The 18,380-nt window shown below is 35.6% G+C and overlaps 2 protein-coding genes across 2 annotated transcripts; both read left to right on the forward strand.

Moving 5' to 3' along the window:
• Positions 1-2,091: 2,091 nt before the first annotated feature.
• Positions 2,092-3,161, forward strand: LOC132054755 (putative pectinesterase/pectinesterase inhibitor 26). Its single transcript, XM_059446721.1, has one exon. It carries the CDS (start codon positions 2,289-2,291, stop codon positions 3,081-3,083), a length of 795 nt encoding a protein of 264 aa, XP_059302704.1. The 5' UTR covers positions 2,092-2,288; the 3' UTR covers positions 3,084-3,161.
• A 4,011-nt stretch (positions 3,162-7,172) lies between these two features.
• On the forward strand, positions 7,173-13,826 carry LOC132054078 (uncharacterized). Its single transcript, XM_059446147.1, has 4 exons — positions 7,173-7,305; positions 9,648-9,836; positions 9,936-10,701; positions 11,274-13,826. Exons 1-4 carry the CDS (start codon positions 7,173-7,175, stop codon positions 12,571-12,573), a joined length of 2,388 nt encoding a protein of 795 aa, XP_059302130.1. The 3' UTR covers positions 12,574-13,826.
• The last annotated feature ends 4,554 nt before the right edge of the window (positions 13,827-18,380 follow it).

Here is an 18,380-nt window from a genome sequence, read left to right on the forward strand (position 1 = left end):
GATGTTGACTTTGGTCTAACTCTTTTCATTTCTTCAACTTAGAACTCTCTAAAATCATCAAAAGCAAATCAAAGCCCGCCCAGTTGCCTCAGGAACCGCGCCACGCATCCCCGCACATCATAAACTCTGAATGAAACTACGGGAAGGATAATTTGGGGAAGAAAAAGTAAAATGCATAAAATGACCAAACGGATCGTTGTATAGGCATAGATGGGTTGATCGTTGAAACTGACTCATTGGTTATGAAGCACATTTTAAAGAGGATATGGCATATACCATGGCAAATCATCACAATTGTATAAGATACCTGGAAGCTAATGCTATATTGTAAAGTGAAAATCATGCATATATACAGAGAAGGTAATGCCATTGCGGATTACATGGCTAATCAGGCATTGGATGGTGATGGAGTGGCAATGTTTAGATCCCTTTCAGAACTCCCAACTCAAGGAATGAAACTAATAAATGCCCAACTTTGAGGTTTAGAACAACATATCTCCATTATACGTTCATGCAGAGCTAATTAACGATGGGAAAGCAAAAGAGCAGTCTCAAACATACAAAATACATCAAAATTAGAACAGGTGATATCACACGACAACATATCTTGACACAACACACCATCAACTACAACAAAGCTGTGAGAGGAAAAGAAGACATACATATTAATGTACCAGAACATCTGGCATTATGTTATCGATCCCTAATTTGAAATGAATAGCAACAACATTGGTGACGCTATGAAAGATGAGAAACGAAGATTTCATTACCAGACCAGACAAGAAAGGAGAAGAAACCCACCTGTTCTTCGTCGATCGTCGATGTTGAAGAGGAGGGTGAGGTTACGGAGGTCTCTAGAAAAGGTAAGTGCAAATGAGAAGACTCGACACAATTTTACTTTTATGCTTTCTCTATTTTTGCTTTATTTTCAAACCTTTTGTTTTATGTTTTGAAGTTTTGAACTTTCTTTCTTGAGTAATTAACAAAATGGCCAGGCTGACTAAGTTTAATAACATATATATATATATATATATATTTTTCATTACCCAATATCCAAAATACCTTTTTATTCATGTTGCTAACAAGATGAACAAACAAACACACACCGAAAAAAAAAAAATTGGTTGCTTTGATTGGGCTGAGTAATCAAGCTTTTTGCTACAACATCTCATCTGAGTCTTGCGGCTCTTCCTTTTCTCGGTCATTGTTTGCTTTCAAACAAATGCACCAAGAACTCTTTTGAGTTTTGGGGTAGTAATTCTCTTATTTGTTATTTAAAACTGGAAGAAAGTATTATTAGTATAATGAGTTTCTTTGGAAAGATGTAAGATAAAGTTAGCATATTGGCAATGCTTGAGATATGAACTACACTAGTTTATGTCAAGATAGAGAAACAGTAGAACCTTCTTCATTGAAGAAGAGGACGGAAAAGCAAGAGAAAATCATCGAGACAGGGGATTAGGGGACTGGGGGCTTTTGTGGAAAAGACAAATAAATGTAAGGGTATTTTGGGTAAAGAGAAAATAGATATACTGCTAACATACTACACTCGTGTTTTTATTGAACTCCTGAACTCGTCCTCAAGTGTGTTACATCAGACACAATCTGACTTACATAGTATTCTATTTTTATTGTCGCAATATGCTAATATACATTTTAATTTAATTATGCCATCTTTTAGCTAAGATTAGCAGCAATTGAGAGAGAAAAAAGAGTGAACTCTTAATTAAGCTAGCAGTGGAACAGCAAAAACCGACACATCCATGACCTAAAAAATAGCTTACCCCACGTCTAAAATATTACTTCACCTTCATTATAACAATTTTATTTTTGCTTTTAATAAAAATCAGATTTAGAGGGTTTGATAGACACACTTAAGAATGAGTTCAAGGGTTCAATAGAAACAATAATTAGTTGGGGTGTCAAAATGAAAAAAAATGACAAGTTTAGAGAGCTGCGTATGGATTAAGATATAGACATATATTGTTTTAAATCATAAATTCAAAAAGTCTTTTTTTTTTTTTTTTGAATTCGTGCTCAATCAAACGTATAAAGTGAGGGAGTACAATTTTGAGGTGCATCAAGAACGTAGAAGTCAATGTGGGGCAAACTGTTCTTTCTTGACTCTTTCTCCAAGCTTGACTAAAGAGACTTCCACAGTTTCCATTAAAGAGATAAAACTCTTCCTCCAGCATCTCCCCTCACAACTATCCATTTTCCATTTTCTTGTAAACATATTTAGCCTCAAAAAAAAAAAAAAAAAATCCAACAAAATATTCAAATCAACTATGGAGATTGACTCAGCCAGTAGTACTATATCAAATTCTTCTGTTAAAGATAGCCTCCTAGTGAAGCAGGATCAAACATCTCGACCAAGAAAGAAGTTAAAATTCATCATCAGTTTAATCATCATTTTCACTCTCATAATCGGAACCATAATCATGGTTTTCACCATAATGAAGAGAAACTTTGATTTGAAGTCACCAGCCAAGAATCCAGCCATGGCAATCAAATCCATCTGCTCAATGACTCGGTATCCATCTACATGTTTCAAATCCTTATCTCCTCTTTACAGAAACAAACCATCAATATACAAAGTCAACGCATCTCAAATTATGTTTTTTTCCCTTCACACAGTTATAGACGAACTCAGTAAACTCTCTACACGTTTATCAGAGTCAAATGATAAACACTGCGAACATATGTTCAACAACTCTGTTCATTACTTGAATGGTTCGTTAACGACTTTGGATGTTGATTTAGGTAATGAACAAAGCTTCGTTATATCGAAAAGCTTGAGAGAATTAAAGGGTTGGCTATACAGAGAAAGTCCAAAACTTGAGGTGTGTCTGAATAAGTTGGTATTCGTGTATGAATTAAGTTCTAAAAAAACAAGAAACAGCTTAAGGATTCTGATCAATATAGAGAGTGTTTATGGGATGTATTACCCAGTAATTGGAAGCCAAAGTATGGTGGCTTCTTTTCTGTCAGATGTTATGTTTGTGGATACCATATGTATCTTTGGGGTACAGTACATTCTCTTACTACTTTTGTTTTGTCTACTTTTACGCCTATTCAGGTAAAATGGGTACTCTTAATTGATTCGAATCACTACAGAAAAATAGGTAATTTGCGAGGTTGAAAGTTGCAATTCGCGGAGGTTTTAGCCTTTTCTAACAACTAGTGGAGACTAAAACCTTCGTGTGAATTGCAACTTTCAACTTCCGCAAATTACTTATTTTTTGTATGATTAATGTTGCTCTTGAGTTTTTAATCTTCTGCAGCACTTCAGTTTTAATCTTCTACAATTACGGTTGATGCAGCTTCTATATGGTAACGGATGTAACAATAAGACGGGTGATACTTTTTGGTGTGATTATATATATCCTTTTACCTAAATGTTGTAGTGTGGAATTTGGACCTACAATAAATCCAAGGGCTTACTTCGATCTTGTAGAATTGTGTAATGAGCTTCAGTTGCAACACTTCAGTACTCCTTCCGTTTTAATTTGTTTGTCTTAGTTTGATTGGACACGAAATTTAAGAAAGTAAAGCAGACTTTTGAATCTTGTGCTCTTAAACAAAAAATATGTATAATGCCTTTTAATTAAACATATCACGTGAGATGTTAAATTAAAGACTGCCAAATTAGGAAAGAGATATTTATTTTGAAATAGCCTAAAAAAGAAAGTAAGACAAACAAATTGAAACGGGGAGTGCTTAACTACATGGCTACGAGGTTAAGTGTCTTGTGCTTGATGTTGGTTGTTGCCTCCTTGTATGATTTAGGCATTCTCCAAATTAAAGACGCTAATTTGAGATGAATAATGCTGATACCATTGAATCTTCGATAGATCATCGCCAAATTTTTATCCACTTTGTCCAATATTTTAAGGTTGTTTTAGAAGTTAAAGAATTATGCCATTATCCCAACCAGAAGGAGGGGAAAATAGAAGAAAAGATTTAGTATGTGCAGAACAATGAAATGAGTTGGTCACTTTTTTCTTTTCTTTTTTGGGCCTTTCATATAATCCAGCTCTGTAATTCCCACACTATTTTTTTGGGAGCCAGAATTTTCTCATATGTGTCATCAACTAAAAATGATTCACTGGCATTCTATCAATATTGACTCTGTTTTGGAGTTAGTGAGCTCGTTCATTGAAGAGTAGAGAAAAAGCATAAATACTCCATCCGTAAATTTTTACTTGTATTGTATTGACTTGACACATAGAAGTCATAAATAGAATTATAATTTTACTATATCACCCTAATTGTTATTAAGTATTGAAATCAATCAAACACACTTTAAAAGTTGTGCAATCACTAACAATTCCTTGAAGTTTCCAATACAATAATTAATAATAAGGGTAAAATATGAACAAATGGTAAAATTATGTCTTGATTTTTTAAACTGGACAAGTAAAAAATAGACAACTATAGTAAAAATGAATGGAGGGAGTATTTGTGAAGGGTTAATTCTGTGTCTGTTTGACCAAAATGGTGGAGGGTCATCTGCATAGTAAAAGAAGGTGATGGAGTTGATGCATGAAGGTGGATTGTCAGCGAGGTTAGGAACCAACAGATGGATTGAATTGCGTCAAATGGATTATTGGAGAGTGATTTTAACTCGTATTTATGTTTGAGTAGTGCGACAAGTGCTCCTAATAGTGATTTTAACTATTAGGAGAGTGAAGAGTGTTGCAACAATATTGGGGATCAAGGGGGGTTTCATGTTTATAATAATGCTACTTGACTCTTATAAGTTATAGGCTATAGATAGATTTGGTTAATTAATAAACCAGGAAAATCATAGACTTCCGGAAAAGAGTAGAAGAATGGAACTTATTATGGGATATAAAATGTATAATCATTTCGCTTCAATCGGTTTATTCCATTCCATCTCTTAAAAAGAAAAGAACTTAACTAAAAAAACTCAAAATTCAACTTTAGAAATTTCTGAAGACACTTGGTGTTCTCGTAGAAATTTAATTCATCCAAATGTATAATGGTGTTAAATTGTTAATGATCAAAATGGTCTTTAATGTATGAATTTTGGTTCCATTTGATTCTTAATATATAAACATGATAAAAAGGTATTTACTGTATGATAAAACTTGACCAATTTGTTATTAAGTCATATAAAAAACAATGAATAGATATATAACTAAACTATCACACTTTCGCGAGTTTCACACCTCAATTATCCAGTGTTCCCATTACATATTTGAGTAGGTTAAAATATATTTAAAACTATCACACTTTCACGTTCATACCTCAATTATCCAATGTTCCCGTTACATATCTAAACTACCGCGCCTTGTATATTAAGACACACCTCGTTGGTTGTGTCCGATGCATGCTCCATTTTAACTAAAAATGTCCTACTCCATGTGGCTTTTTATTTCCACATAATCAGAAACTAGATTAACTGATTGATTAAAATTTAAGGGGGATAACGACTTCATTGTTGTAATTTTGAAGCATCGATTTGATCTAGGTAGTTCCTATTTGAGGTGTGGATGTTGGATACGAAATATAAATATTGTTTAAGAGTTATTGTTGAGCTTATATCTGAAATTTTAGCTACATATTGGAGAGTTTTGGGTGGATGAAGAGTCAAGCCACCATTTTCGGGTCTATCAGAATTTGAATTTTTTGCTTGAGAAATGGGAGTTGTCTAAATCTGCAGGAAACTAAATTATGAGTCTAAAATTGAAATGTGAATTTGTTTACAACTGATTTGAATTGGCTTGTCAAAACATTTTCAAAGACGATTTCTTGAAGATCGGACTACGTGAGTTTCAGACTTTTGTGAAAATCTATTCATGTTCCTCTTATGGGTTTCGTTTTTGTGACTTAGAGAGCATTCATTCACCTTCATTGTTAAGAAGGTTTTGATGGAGAAATGATAAAAAGGAAAGTGGGGGAAAATATAAGAAATGAAGAAGACGAAAGCGAAAGATGACAAAGATTTAAAAGAAAATATCTGTGTATATTCTACTATCTTCAGACTCCACTTGTGAGATTATGTTGTTGTTATATAAGAGAAATAGGAAAAAAAATTAAAAATAGTCAGCTTAATTAGCCCTAATAAACATCAAGTGCGCCCAATTTTATTATTGGGTTGGGGGTGGGGGGGATTGGGAGAAGGTTTAAGCCTCACACGACTATTGTCGAGTAATTTCAAATAGGTAGCCAACTCAATAAGGGGGCGTGAAATATTGGATAGTTAAGGTATAGAACTCACAAAATTGTGATCGTTTAGGTGTTTTAACCTATTCACTATTAGTAAAGACAATAGTTACTTCTGTCGTTAAAGTAGATGGAGGTCATCAACATCTTCCTCCATACACAACGTATTTAGTTCAATTGAAGACGTTCTCAGCTTCCTTTAATACTCCACTGTATATATTCAATATAAAATTGTAATTTTCTTCAAAGTCATTTTTTCACTACTTTTTCCAAAGTTAATACTTTTAATGTCGATTCTGAAATTAGATTGCACGATATAAAACACCTTTGTAATTTGATAGTTAAGATGCAGTGCATATATCGAAAGTCTTGTTTATTTTAACGATAAAAAGTAGTACTCCTTCCGTCCCTATTTAAGTGTTTTAGGCTTCATTTGTCTCCATTAAGATTAAGACGTCTGAATCTGAATGATTAAGATGTTATCTTTAGACCTAAACACCGAATGATTAAGAATGTGCATAGTGTATTTATTTAAACATAATAAGTATACAATTCAAATAAAAAAGTAACTAAATATTAGAAAATAATATTTATTTAGTGGTACTAGGTGGCGGAGGGCTGGTGTGGGATAATGGTGAGGGGGGCGGGGGAGGAGGGGGGTGGGATGGGGTGGTGGGATGCAGATTAGGTGGTGGGGTGGAGAGGTGGGTGGTAGGCTGGGGAGGGTGGTGGAGAGGTGGGGGTTTAAAGTTTGGTGGTGATAGTGGTTGACAATGGTGGTGGTTGCGATGACAGAGATGGTTAGTGGTGGTGGTGGGTTGTGGTGGGATGGAGAGTAGGTGGTGGGGTTGAGAGGTGGGTAGAGGGGTAGGAGTGGTGGTGGTTGTGATGGCAGGGGTGATTAGTGGTGGTTGTAGGCTGGGGTGGGTAGTGGAGAGGTAGGGGTTTAAAAGGGGTGGTGATGCTAGTTGATAGTGGTGATGGTGGTTGACAATGGTGGTGGTGGTGGTGGAGTGGGGGTGGGGGTTGTGGTGGGATGGGGTGGGGTGGTGGGATGGAGAGTTGGTGGTGGGGTGAAGAGGTGGGTGGAAGGGTGGGGTGGTGGGATGGAGAGTTGGTGGTGGGGTGAAGAGGTGGGTTGAAGGGTGGGGTGGTGGCGATGGCAGTGGGGATGGTAGTTGTGATATCAGGGGTGGTAAGTGGTAGTGGTAGGCTGGGGTGGGTAACGGAGAGGTGGGGGTTTAAGGGGGGTGGTGATGGTGGTTGACAGTGGTGGTGGTGGTAGTTGTTATGACAGAGATGGTTAGTGGTGGTGAAGGTGAGGGTGCGCGGTGAGGTGGGTGGGGTGGGTGTGGAGTTGGTGGTTTTGGACGAAGTGATAGTAAAAATTATTCATATAAAAATATTTCTTAATGATATTAAGACTTTGTTCAAGATCTTAATGATTAAGACCTATTCATTCAGATCCAATAAGTGTCAGATCTTAATATAAATAAATGCACTTAATGGTCTAAGGTCTGAACCATTCAGATTACCTCCATTTAGAGCCTGTTTGGAAAGCCACCTGGTAATTAGAATTGGTGTAATTACTACCCTAGTAATTACACAGCCTAGTAATTACACAGTATTGTAATTAGTACGACCTGTTTGTTTGTTATAATGTAATTACAGTGTAATTACAAGTGTGCTGTTTGGTTGCACAAGTATAATTACACAGTTAATTTAATTTAAAAATAAAATTTAAAATTAATATTTAAAAAATATGTGCCTTTATATGATATTAAATTAGTTATTTAATAATACATTGTTTCTTGAAAATATGTTAATTAATAATCATATATTTGTAACTAATATTGTAAAAAATAATTGATATATAATTTTAAAATTAATAATATTTTAATTTTAATTGATTATAAAACTTAAAAGCATACCTTTTTTTGTGAGAACATCATGGGATTGGATGTTTGACAAAAAAAGAATATTTATAAATATAATGTCATAACACTATTCAAATGTTTGACAATAATTCTATTAGCTGTAAGTGAAAAATAAACAACATACAATGTGAAAATAAAAAACCAATAGTACTAATGCAAATATTGTTAAAATTAAAAATATAACCTAAATTCAAAATCCAAAAGAATTTTTTTTAACATAATACTTTTAAGTCAAATTGCAACATTACATAAGTAAGTTTCAATGTAACATAAGTAAATACTCCTTTAATTCAAAAGAAAGGGAAAATATAAGTCTAATATAACCTCATTCAGAACTAAATTCTACTTTAATAAAGACACTTATTATATGCCAAATTTATTAATGACTCATTTTTTCTAATATTAAGAGATGTAGTTTAAAAAATTAGAATATTAACACGGTTAATGAATAAAATAAAAACTAAAAAAAATATGACTAATTACGTGGAAGTACAAAGTAAAGGTTGGGAATGAGAAGAAAGGAAATGAAATATAAATTCTATAAAAAGAAAATATATTTTAAAAATACAAATAATTAAAAAGTAAAAATAAAAAAGAAATTAAATAATAGAAATAAAAAATAAATTAGAAAAGAAAAGAAATTAAATAATAGAAATAAAAAATAAATTAAAAAAGAAAAGAAATTAAAATAAAATTAAAAAGAAATAGGCTAAAAAATAACCCTGTAATTACAGGGTGTAATTACACTCAATTCTCAGCCCTCCCTTGAGAATTGGAGAGTGTAATTACACCATCTCAATTACACCCAATTCCCACCTAAGCGTAATTACCAATGGGTCAAACAAAGCCAAGCTTGTGTAATTACACTCTATTACACCCAATTCCAATTATCTGGGTGGCTTTCCAAACAGGCCCTTAAGTGCAAACAAATGAAATCTTAGTTTGATTGGATATGGAGTTTAGAAAATTAAAGATGTGTGTACTCATTTAAATTTTGTGGTCTTAAACTTGCCTCGTACAATTTTGGATTTAAAAAACTTACTAAATATAGAAATAGACACTTTTTTTCAGGACAAACTAAAAAAAGAAAGTAAGACACTAAATTGAGACGGAGAGAGTACTATAATTATCTTTATATGTATAACAAGTAATGATTTAGGATTAAATTGGTCTTTTCTTAAAATATAATTAAAAGTACTCTCATCATAATTTATACACTAGGGACGCCCAAATGAAACTGAAGTCCATAATTAAAGACTATTTCGATCATTTTCTCAATTAGTAATATATAGTAGCTAGGTCAGAAACAGATTGACGTCTCCATCTTCCGCCACCTTTAAACCACCATTGTTGCAACACTCTCTGGTTGGTGGTCCTGTTTATATATTCATCTAAAGAGATTGATTTTGAAGAAATATGCACCAATCATATTACTAAGAAATTCGGAGCAAACTTTCTTCAGCCACAAACGCTTCCACAGAACTCTATCGTGTTTTAATTCAAACTCTACTTTTTTAGGTCAAGAGAGTGCATATCAACTGTTTGATAATATGCTGCTAAGAAATTTCAAGCTGAAAAGCCACTATAGCTTCTCCAGAGCAACTACTTTACCTGACCAAATCACTTCACAATTCCACAAAAGATGCTGCCACACAACTCTGTCCAGTTCTCCTTCAAGCTGCAATAAGATAATTGGATTGCCATCAAGTAATTCTACAAAAAATGGATCAAAACATGTCCAATGCGTGTCTCTACCAAATCCTTCCCTTTTTCAGAAAAATAACGCTAAATTCTGCACTTTATTAGGTCAAGAGAGTGCACACGAACTGTTTGATAATATGTTACTAAGAAATTTCAAGCCGAAAATCCACTATAGCTTCGGTATCCTCTCCAGAGTAACTACTTTACCGAACCAAATCACTTCACAATTCCACAAAAGCTTCAGTAGAACTCTCTTTGGATTTTCATCAAGTAATTCTACAAATATTGGATCAAAACATGGCCAATGTGTGTCTCTCTCATATCCTTCATTCGTTCAAAACGTTGCCAAATATTGCACTTTGTTAGGTCAAGAGAAGCCAAATGAACTGATAAATAATGTTAATGCTGCTACTACTAATAGTGATAAACATTGCAATGGAGACAGGCCAGATGAACAGTTAGATAATCCGAGCACTTTGTTAGGTCAAGAGAGATCAGATGAACTGTTAGATAAAGTTAATGCTGCTACCAATAGTGTTAGAGGCAATGGAGAGATGGTTGATTTTACAAATATTCATATTAACAAGCTCCCAACGGTTCTAATAATGGGACGACCTAACGTAGGGAAATCAGCATTGTTTAATCGTTTGATACGAAGGAGGGAGGCACTTGTATACAACACTCCTACTGATCATGTTACTCGAGATATACGAGAAGGTGTTGCTAAATTGGGAAATTTGAGGTTTAAGGTATTGGATTCTGCTGGTATAGAAGCAGAAGCTTCTTCGGGTTCTGTTCTTAGTAGAACTGCGGAAATGACGGGAAATGTGCTGTCAAAAACTCAATTTGCACTCTTGTTGGTTGATGCAAGGTATATGAAAATACAAAATTATGGTTTCTTCAATATATTCTCAGTTGATTATCAGATAGTCAATTGTGGGCTCTTTTTTCTGATTAATTCCGTATAAAGAAGAAAAAAAAGATAAAATTTTGGAAGCATAGGAGAAAAAGATGTAAGTAGGTGTTTGGCCATAGATTCCAAATTTTTTCACTTTATTTGGAATTTATGGAGTTGGAGTTGAAGATAGAGTTGTGTTTGGTTATACTTTCTGCAAAGAATATTTGGAATAAAGTTCATGTTTGAATGTATTTAAATACAACTTCATAAGTGAAAAGTGAGTTGGAAAACTGGTTATAAGCTGTTTTCCAAATTTGAAATGCAACTTCAAGTAGAATTTGGAATTTTCATGGCCAAACACTGATTTTCAAATAAAGTGAAAAATTACGGAAAAAAGTGAATAATTTTTTTATGGCCAAACGGGTCCTTATCACATAATCACATGCCTCAAAACTGCTAGCTTATGAAACTCTTATACTCTGCATACTGTATTACTAAATTTTCACTGAACATAATAGTTAACTATCCTTTTGTGTTGTGTCTAGAGATGGAGTGCAGCCTATGGATTTGGATGTTGGAAAATGGTTGAGGAAGAATGCACCGGGAATGAAGACTATTGTGGTGATGAATAAAGCTGAATCGCTCGATGACTGTGATGGTACTCTTGCAGCTGCTGCTGGTGAGGCTTATAATTTAGGATTTGGCGATCCCATTGCTTTATCTGCTGAGACTGGATTCGGTATGGCTGAACTTCATGAAACTCTTAGACCATTACTTGAAGAATATGTGCTCCAAAACAACTTATGTGATGATGAGATCCAGGAGAATGATGAGAATGACTCCTCTGAGGATATGGAGTGTAAATTGCCATTGCAGTTGGCAATTGTTGGGCGGCCCAATGTTGGAAAGTCAACCTTGTTGAACACAATCTTGCAAGAAGATCGTGTTTTGGTTGGCCCTGAGGCTGGTTTGACTAGAGATTCCATCCGCGCTGAATTTGAGTACGAAGGAAGAACTGTTTATTTGGTTGACACAGCAGGGTGGTTGGAGAGGACAAAACAGCAAGAGAAGGGACCTGCGTCTTTAAGTATTATGCAATCAAGGAAACACCTTATGAGAGCACATGTAATTGTTTTGGTCCTCGATGCAGAAGAGATTGCAAAAGATAGGCGAAGCATGAAGCATGTTGAAGTAGTTATAGCAAGGCGAGCGGTAGAGGAAGGACGTGGTCTGGTTGTGATTGTAAATAAGATGGATCTTCTAAGAGGGAAAGAAAATTCCAAATATTACAAGAGCGTAATTGAAGCTGTGCCTCAAGAAATTCAGACAGTTATTCCCCAGGTCACAGGGATACCTGTTGTATTTGTTTCAGCTCTAGAAGGAAAGAGTCAGATAGCTGTCATGAATCAGGTCGTCGAAACATATGAAAAGTGGTGTTTGAGATTGTCAACAGCTCGTCTTAACCGTTGGCTACTCAAGGTCATGAGCAGACATTCTTGGAAAGACCAGGCAGCTCAACCGAAGATCAAGTATTTCACTCAGGTGAAAGCTAGACCTCCAACTTTTATTGCATTTATGAGCGGAAAAACCAAGCTCTCAGATACAGATCTGAGGTTCCTAACTAGATCTTTGAAGGAAGACTTTGACTTGGGTGGGATACCAGTCCGGATATTGCAACGAACTGTTGAAAAAAATGATAGAACTAAAACCAGCAGCAAGAACAAGCAATCAGCTAATAGAACGATCGAAAGGGCTGTTTCTGACAAAAGAACAATCCATGCTGGAGACCTAAGTTGCTCGGACTCCAGTGGAGACCAGCTGGACGAATTTGGGGTCTCTAATTAAACATATGTGGAGTGCAATGGGTTATGCCTTATAGTATAAGAGATCTATTAGAAAGCTGCCAAAGTCAGAAAGTGGGCAAAAGAAAGAAGAAACTCTGGAAAATGATCCCCGTTTGCATTATGTGGACCATTTGGTTGGAAAGGAATAGAAGATGCTTTGAAGGCAAAAGTTCTCATATTTCTGTTGTGAAGAATAGATGTCTGCCCAAATTTACATCTTTGGGTGTAAGGAAAGTATAGTAAGAAACTTAGTAAGAAACTTATTTCAGTATCTGGAGATTTTGGATATGCTGAGTTGATTGTAACAGCTATCCCAGATTTCTTAGCTTGTACTTTATGTACCTTCTTGGTACATTTTTCAATAAAATTAACCTGTCTTATCAAAAAAAAACAGCAGCACCACTTGAATTATCCACTTTGGGTTGGGTGCCCTTGTAAATTCCCTCCGCCATTGTCTCAATTCTTTTCTCCATTTTATCCTATCTTAGACTATAATCGTCTTTATTTTATGCTTAGGTGAATATGTCAAGGAAGTTAAGTTTCCCTTTTTATTTGAAAAAGGTTTTTCCAGTGGCCAACCGAAGGTTTTGTGCCACACTTTTATAACGACTTTAATGTTAAGCATCGTGGTCCAGAACTAAGATTAACTCTTTTGGCCAGGAACTAAGGCTTAGAATGAGCATAACTTTCGGCAAATTCTGAAAGAGATGAAAGAAATAAGCTAACCTGCTTATAACTGGTTGTTGTATGACCGCAAAGAATCACTTTGGAGTTGGGCAAGGCATAAATTTGACGAACATGTAAAAAGTGATGATGCTACAAATAACATGACTGAGTCTTTCAGTGCTTTTGTGGTAAAAGTTAGAGAGAAACCAGTTCTAACTTTATTGGAATGGTTTAGAAGAAAAACTATGACTAGATTTCAACAAAGATATGAAAAAGCTTTTGCTTTGGACACTCTGATTCCACCAAAAGAGAGAAAGAGTTACTCAAAATCAGGAGGGAAGAAAGTTGATTTGTTTCAGGACTAATGAATACTTGTTTGAAGTGCAATTCTTGAAAAATTATGTGGTGGATTTGAAGAAAGTGTCATATCAATGCAGAGAATGGCAAATAATTGGAGTGTCGTGCCGACATGCTATATGCTGCATGACTCATATTACATAGGATCCTACCAAATTTGTTCATCTTCTACTCACTAAAGAATTCTATGTGAAGACTTATTCTAGAAAAATCAATCCAGTACCGGACGAGCAAATGGCCAGTTGTAAATCTAAAATCACCTTGCTATGCACCCTAAATGAGGAAATGGAGAAGAGGAGAGTTAGAAAACCAATTAAAAGGAGATGAGAATTAGATAACCTATATGATTTTGCTACTATTAAGCAGTCATGTGCTAAGCTCTGCTTGTGCATGAAGAGCTACTGGTCTTTTTCTACTTGTGCTCAATGGAAACTCGGTGCTTCATAAAGTTCTGAGGGTTTAAGAACACAATAATGTTGATTCAAATGTACTCATTAATGTGATGTAAAGTAGTACTAATTAGGAAGTGTTCTGTAGATACAATTTAATTTTCTAGAGGTGAAAATTGGCTTTTCAAGATTCATTTGTTAGGCTACGCGGTCTGCATCAATGCAGAAGGCGCTTTTGCATGCATCGGTGTAAAATTTATCTTTTTGTTAATCTAGAATACTAAAATCTTGTTTCAGGGGCCAGATGGGATCTGAAGACGAACAGAAAGCATCCCAAGAACATAGGCTCAGCGTTAATGGTGAAACAGATATGGCAGGAGGCACCAAAAGCTGAAATGATGTCGGTACTAGCACATGTGGATCCCAATAAGAGGGTACTGGCTGTTGCTGGGTAAATGGAATTATCTCATGCTGTCAGAACACTCAACTACCAGTCAATGCAGATAATTTCAATCTCCACCAACAGAACACAGAGTTCACATCTGAAAAGAAGAGCTTCAGTAGACAAATTTCTCGAAGTAATAGTGGAAAAAAGGCTCGCTAGCGCAAGGTGTGCTCAATGCCTACATGGTACGAGAGCTGGAAGCGTGAAGATACATAATGCAGTTCTTGCTGTTATTGGTGCTGTCGTATCAGTTGCCTACGCCTACAACTGTTACAGGCAGCCGAAGTAATATTCATAAAGAAAACTCACATTTGTCGTGCAAATTTCATTGTTGGTAAAAAACATCTCTGTGCTTTCTCTGATGTAAATTGAGGTTATTGCATGTGTAAGTCACTGCAAGGAAGTCTGAAATTTGAATGACTTGGGATGAGATTTGTGCCAGAGTGGTGTAATGAAAGACAATTGGTGCTGTAAATTAAGGAGTCTTCTTTTGTATTCATGTGCTTCCTGGACCCTGGTGTCTAAATTTGCTTATTAGGTATATGAATGTGCCGGCTGTCATTATTTGAAGTACATGTTTCTTGTTCCATTTTTAATTTGACGTTTTGATCGAAGCTCAAGCCACATGTGCATTTAAGATCACAAGTTTCAAAAATCAATCGTTCATTATTTAACTTAGGCCGAACCCATCGACAAACACCTATGGTCGTCCACTTCTTTCACTTGAGCACCTAAAGTGGCCCTTGTTCCATTTAGACACTTCAGGTGGGCCATTCCTATTCCACTTAGACACTTTTTGCACCGTTATCGGAGCAAAACCAACACTAGTCGTCTCCTACGTGGATTAAGTGGCCAATTAAATTGTGACAGCTCATTTAAATTGTGTCAACTCAATTAAATTGTGCCAACTCATTTTAATTGTAAATTCACTAATTTGTAAATTCGTGGAGTTTTGATCATTAAAAATTGGGGCTTTTGGCTGATTGGATGTGCAATGAGGTGGCGCCCCCTTTGGTGTTGGTTTTGCTCCGATAACGATGCAAAAAGTGTCTAAGTGGAATAAGAATGACCCACCTGAAGTGTTTAAATGGAATAAGGGTCAGTTTAGGTGCTCAAGTGAAAGAAGTGGACGACCACAGGTGTCTGTCGATGGGTTTGGCCTTTAACTTATTTGTCGAGTTAATCTATGTCACATAAATTGAATGGAGGGAGTTTTTTTTTTTTTTTTTTTTTTACCAACATTCTTGATATTTTGCTTGGACAAGATAACGATATTAGATGAACAAAACAGACAGAAAGAGACATGAAAGGTTCCTTCGTCCTTTTTTATTTATCATAACTTCACCCTTTTCCCCTTTCCTTTACAATTTTTCAACCAGAAGAAAGTTTATTCTGTCTTGAGAAGATTCAGTTCACGTAAAATTCGACCATCCATATGATAGTCCACTCCAAGGTAATGTAATGCCATGTTACGACTTAGCTTCTATCTAAATCCTGTATCGAGATGATGCAAGCCATATTAGTAATACAACGCTTACTTAAATCCTCCCCTCATGTAAAAGCCGGATTCAGAATAAGCAGTAACCAAGACTACAGTGAAAGTGCAGATTCATTTCCGTTTTGCTTCAATCGCCATTGATCTTTATTTCATGAAATGTTTGACAAATTCCATTTTTCTCACCATTCCCCTGAAATACAGATTCTATTATTTCTGCAATCTTGGCATCATCTCGATCTGGCTCAGGTAGGGTCACATGGACCGATCCTTCTTTGGTTGGTGCAACAGCCTCCGATGCTAAAGCTTGCTGCTTAATATACTCGTCGAGTTGCTGATGAAAGGGATGGTCCAATGAGAAACAATTATCATTTGTGGTACAATATCAATCCCTTTTTGTTTGTTTTTTCAGTCAAAAGTCCCTTTTTTCAATCTGAATTGCTTTTGTGTGTATACATGTATAGCCAATGCACATAGTTTACGCATTACCCATTCCCTGCCACTAATTATTTCCATCTAAACAGCCATTAGGGACCCAAATGGATATGGAGTGCTATATTCACTAGCCTGTGCTTCTCATTTCTTGCTACCAGTGATTTGCAAAAGCCGCAGGATCTCTACTTGCTAGAGTAGCCGCTTTGAGAGCCACGTATTTCACAGTTGGAGTTCCAAAGGATGCATCTTATTCAATTTGAAAGCTCATGCCGTTAGTCGTCCTTCCTTACTGTGAATAAGCAAACAGTACTCGGATAGTACTGCGAGTTCTAACTTGCTGTCTCACTCTTTCTGTTTTGTCAGGCATATTGTATGTAGATAATTTGCAGGCAGAGTAGGACACCAGTGTCAAAATTATCATCTAGAGAAGTCGAATTGGCATACAAACTTTTGATGTGTTACTTTTATTGTCATCTGAAATATGAGTTTCTGATTATTAGAGTGCCTCATGTCTGGAGGTGTAAAATTGTGAATGATTTTGTTTAGAGAAACTGTGTCTGAATTCTTTTTGGTGCTATTTACTCCCAGAAGTACAAAGTTGCAAGTCTCTTCCAAGGCAGAACATTATTGTTAGAGTAAGTGTGTCAGGTACTTAAACATTGTCAAAACCGACTTTCTCTCATATTTGTGCATAGCTTATAAGAGAATGCATATTGCATATTATCCTACTATTTTGGTATTGGCATATTTTGAACTCATAATTTTAAGGTACTCTTGATATTTTAGTAGAATCATTTTGGATTAATTTGAAACTCCCTAGTTGTTATCACTGCCGTTGTCAGGCTATGGAGCAGAACATCCTACCAAAAAAGGAAACAAAGGGTAAAAACAGATCTAGAATTTGAAGTTTATAGATTTTTAGAACTATCTCAAGTTAATATACAATAATAATTGGATTTACAGTTAAATATTTAAGAAATTCTTTAGTTTAATATATCTATACAATATAAACAAAAGTTATTAGGTTCCCACAATATAACCCACATATCATAATGTGATTCACCCCTGACAAAAGTCAGTATTAACAGATGAAACAATAATTTCATTAAATGGAATAAGGCAGCATTAATGGAGGAAATATTAATACTCACATTTTAAGATCACTCATGTAGTCCAATGGATTACCATTATGATCAAACCATATATATATATATATATATATATTTTTTTTTTTTTGGTCTGATGCTATATAGAGTTAACAAAAATCTGCATGGGAGCTCGTTGAGCTTGGTTACACATTACAAGTGGATTTAAGTCCACTACAGAAACGGAAGAAGGAGGGTCTGAAGTAGTATAGCTAATATATTACTTTGCAACAGATGCTGTTGCTGTGCTGAAAGGGTCAGCAGTGTGCTGCTCCAAGGTAGAAGAAACCATATGTATGGAAGTAGTTCCAGCATCACAGATGGTGCTTCCCAAAAGAATTGATCATGTCTTCCGTCTTCTGGCTACCTAGATTAGCTAAACTATCTACCAGCATGTTTTACTCCCTGTGAAATGCAAGACCTCCGGATCATTCAGCTGGTGGAGTACATACCTGCAATCATCCAAAAGAGACATGTAGAGTAAGTTTGAGGCTGTCAGAAGTTGAACCACTTCCTTTGCGTCTATAATTATTTGTGGAGGTAGTAGATCACACTGCTTGGCAATTTGCAATCCCTGTAACAAAGCAAGCAATTCTGTATATATAACGTTGGATGTGTTAACAGGAGCAGCAAAACCAACAACCCAATTCCTTGATTGGTGAGAGTGAAGCAGCCATATGTGTTTTAAGTTTTAACATGTATGTATTAACATCAGGTGGCTGCCATTTAAGATAAACAGGATAAACATTTCGTATCAGAAGGTTAGTACCAGCTAGACACTTCTGATGAGAGCTGATAGATGTTGGAGTAGGAGATGTGAGATGGTACATTTTCAAAGATATATTCGTTATGATCCTTCCAAATATGCCATGGTGC

The sequence above is a fragment of the Lycium ferocissimum genome, chromosome 4 (assembly GCF_029784015.1).
Source record: "Lycium ferocissimum isolate CSIRO_LF1 chromosome 4, AGI_CSIRO_Lferr_CH_V1, whole genome shotgun sequence".
NCBI classification, from domain to species: domain Eukaryota; kingdom Viridiplantae; phylum Streptophyta; class Magnoliopsida; order Solanales; family Solanaceae; genus Lycium; species Lycium ferocissimum.

What these genes read in the sequence shown, in the direction of transcription:
- LOC132054078 (XM_059446147.1), top strand. Translation starts at nt 7,173, where the DNA reads ATGGTGGTTGACAATGGTGGTGGTGGTGGTGGAGTGGGGGTGGGGGTT. An exon ending in GATAATTGGATTGCCATCAA is followed by an intron (nt 9,837 to 9,935) that starts GTAATTCTACAA and finishes GCACTTTATTAG; the next exon opens with GTCAAGAGAGTGCACACGAA. An exon ending in CTCTTGTTGGTTGATGCAAG is followed by an intron (nt 10,702 to 11,273) that starts GTATATGAAAAT and finishes TGTTGTGTCTAG; the next exon opens with AGATGGAGTGCAGCCTATGG.
- LOC132054755 (XM_059446721.1), top strand. Translation starts at nt 2,289, where the DNA reads ATGGAGATTGACTCAGCCAGTAGTACTATATCAAATTCTTCTGTTAAA.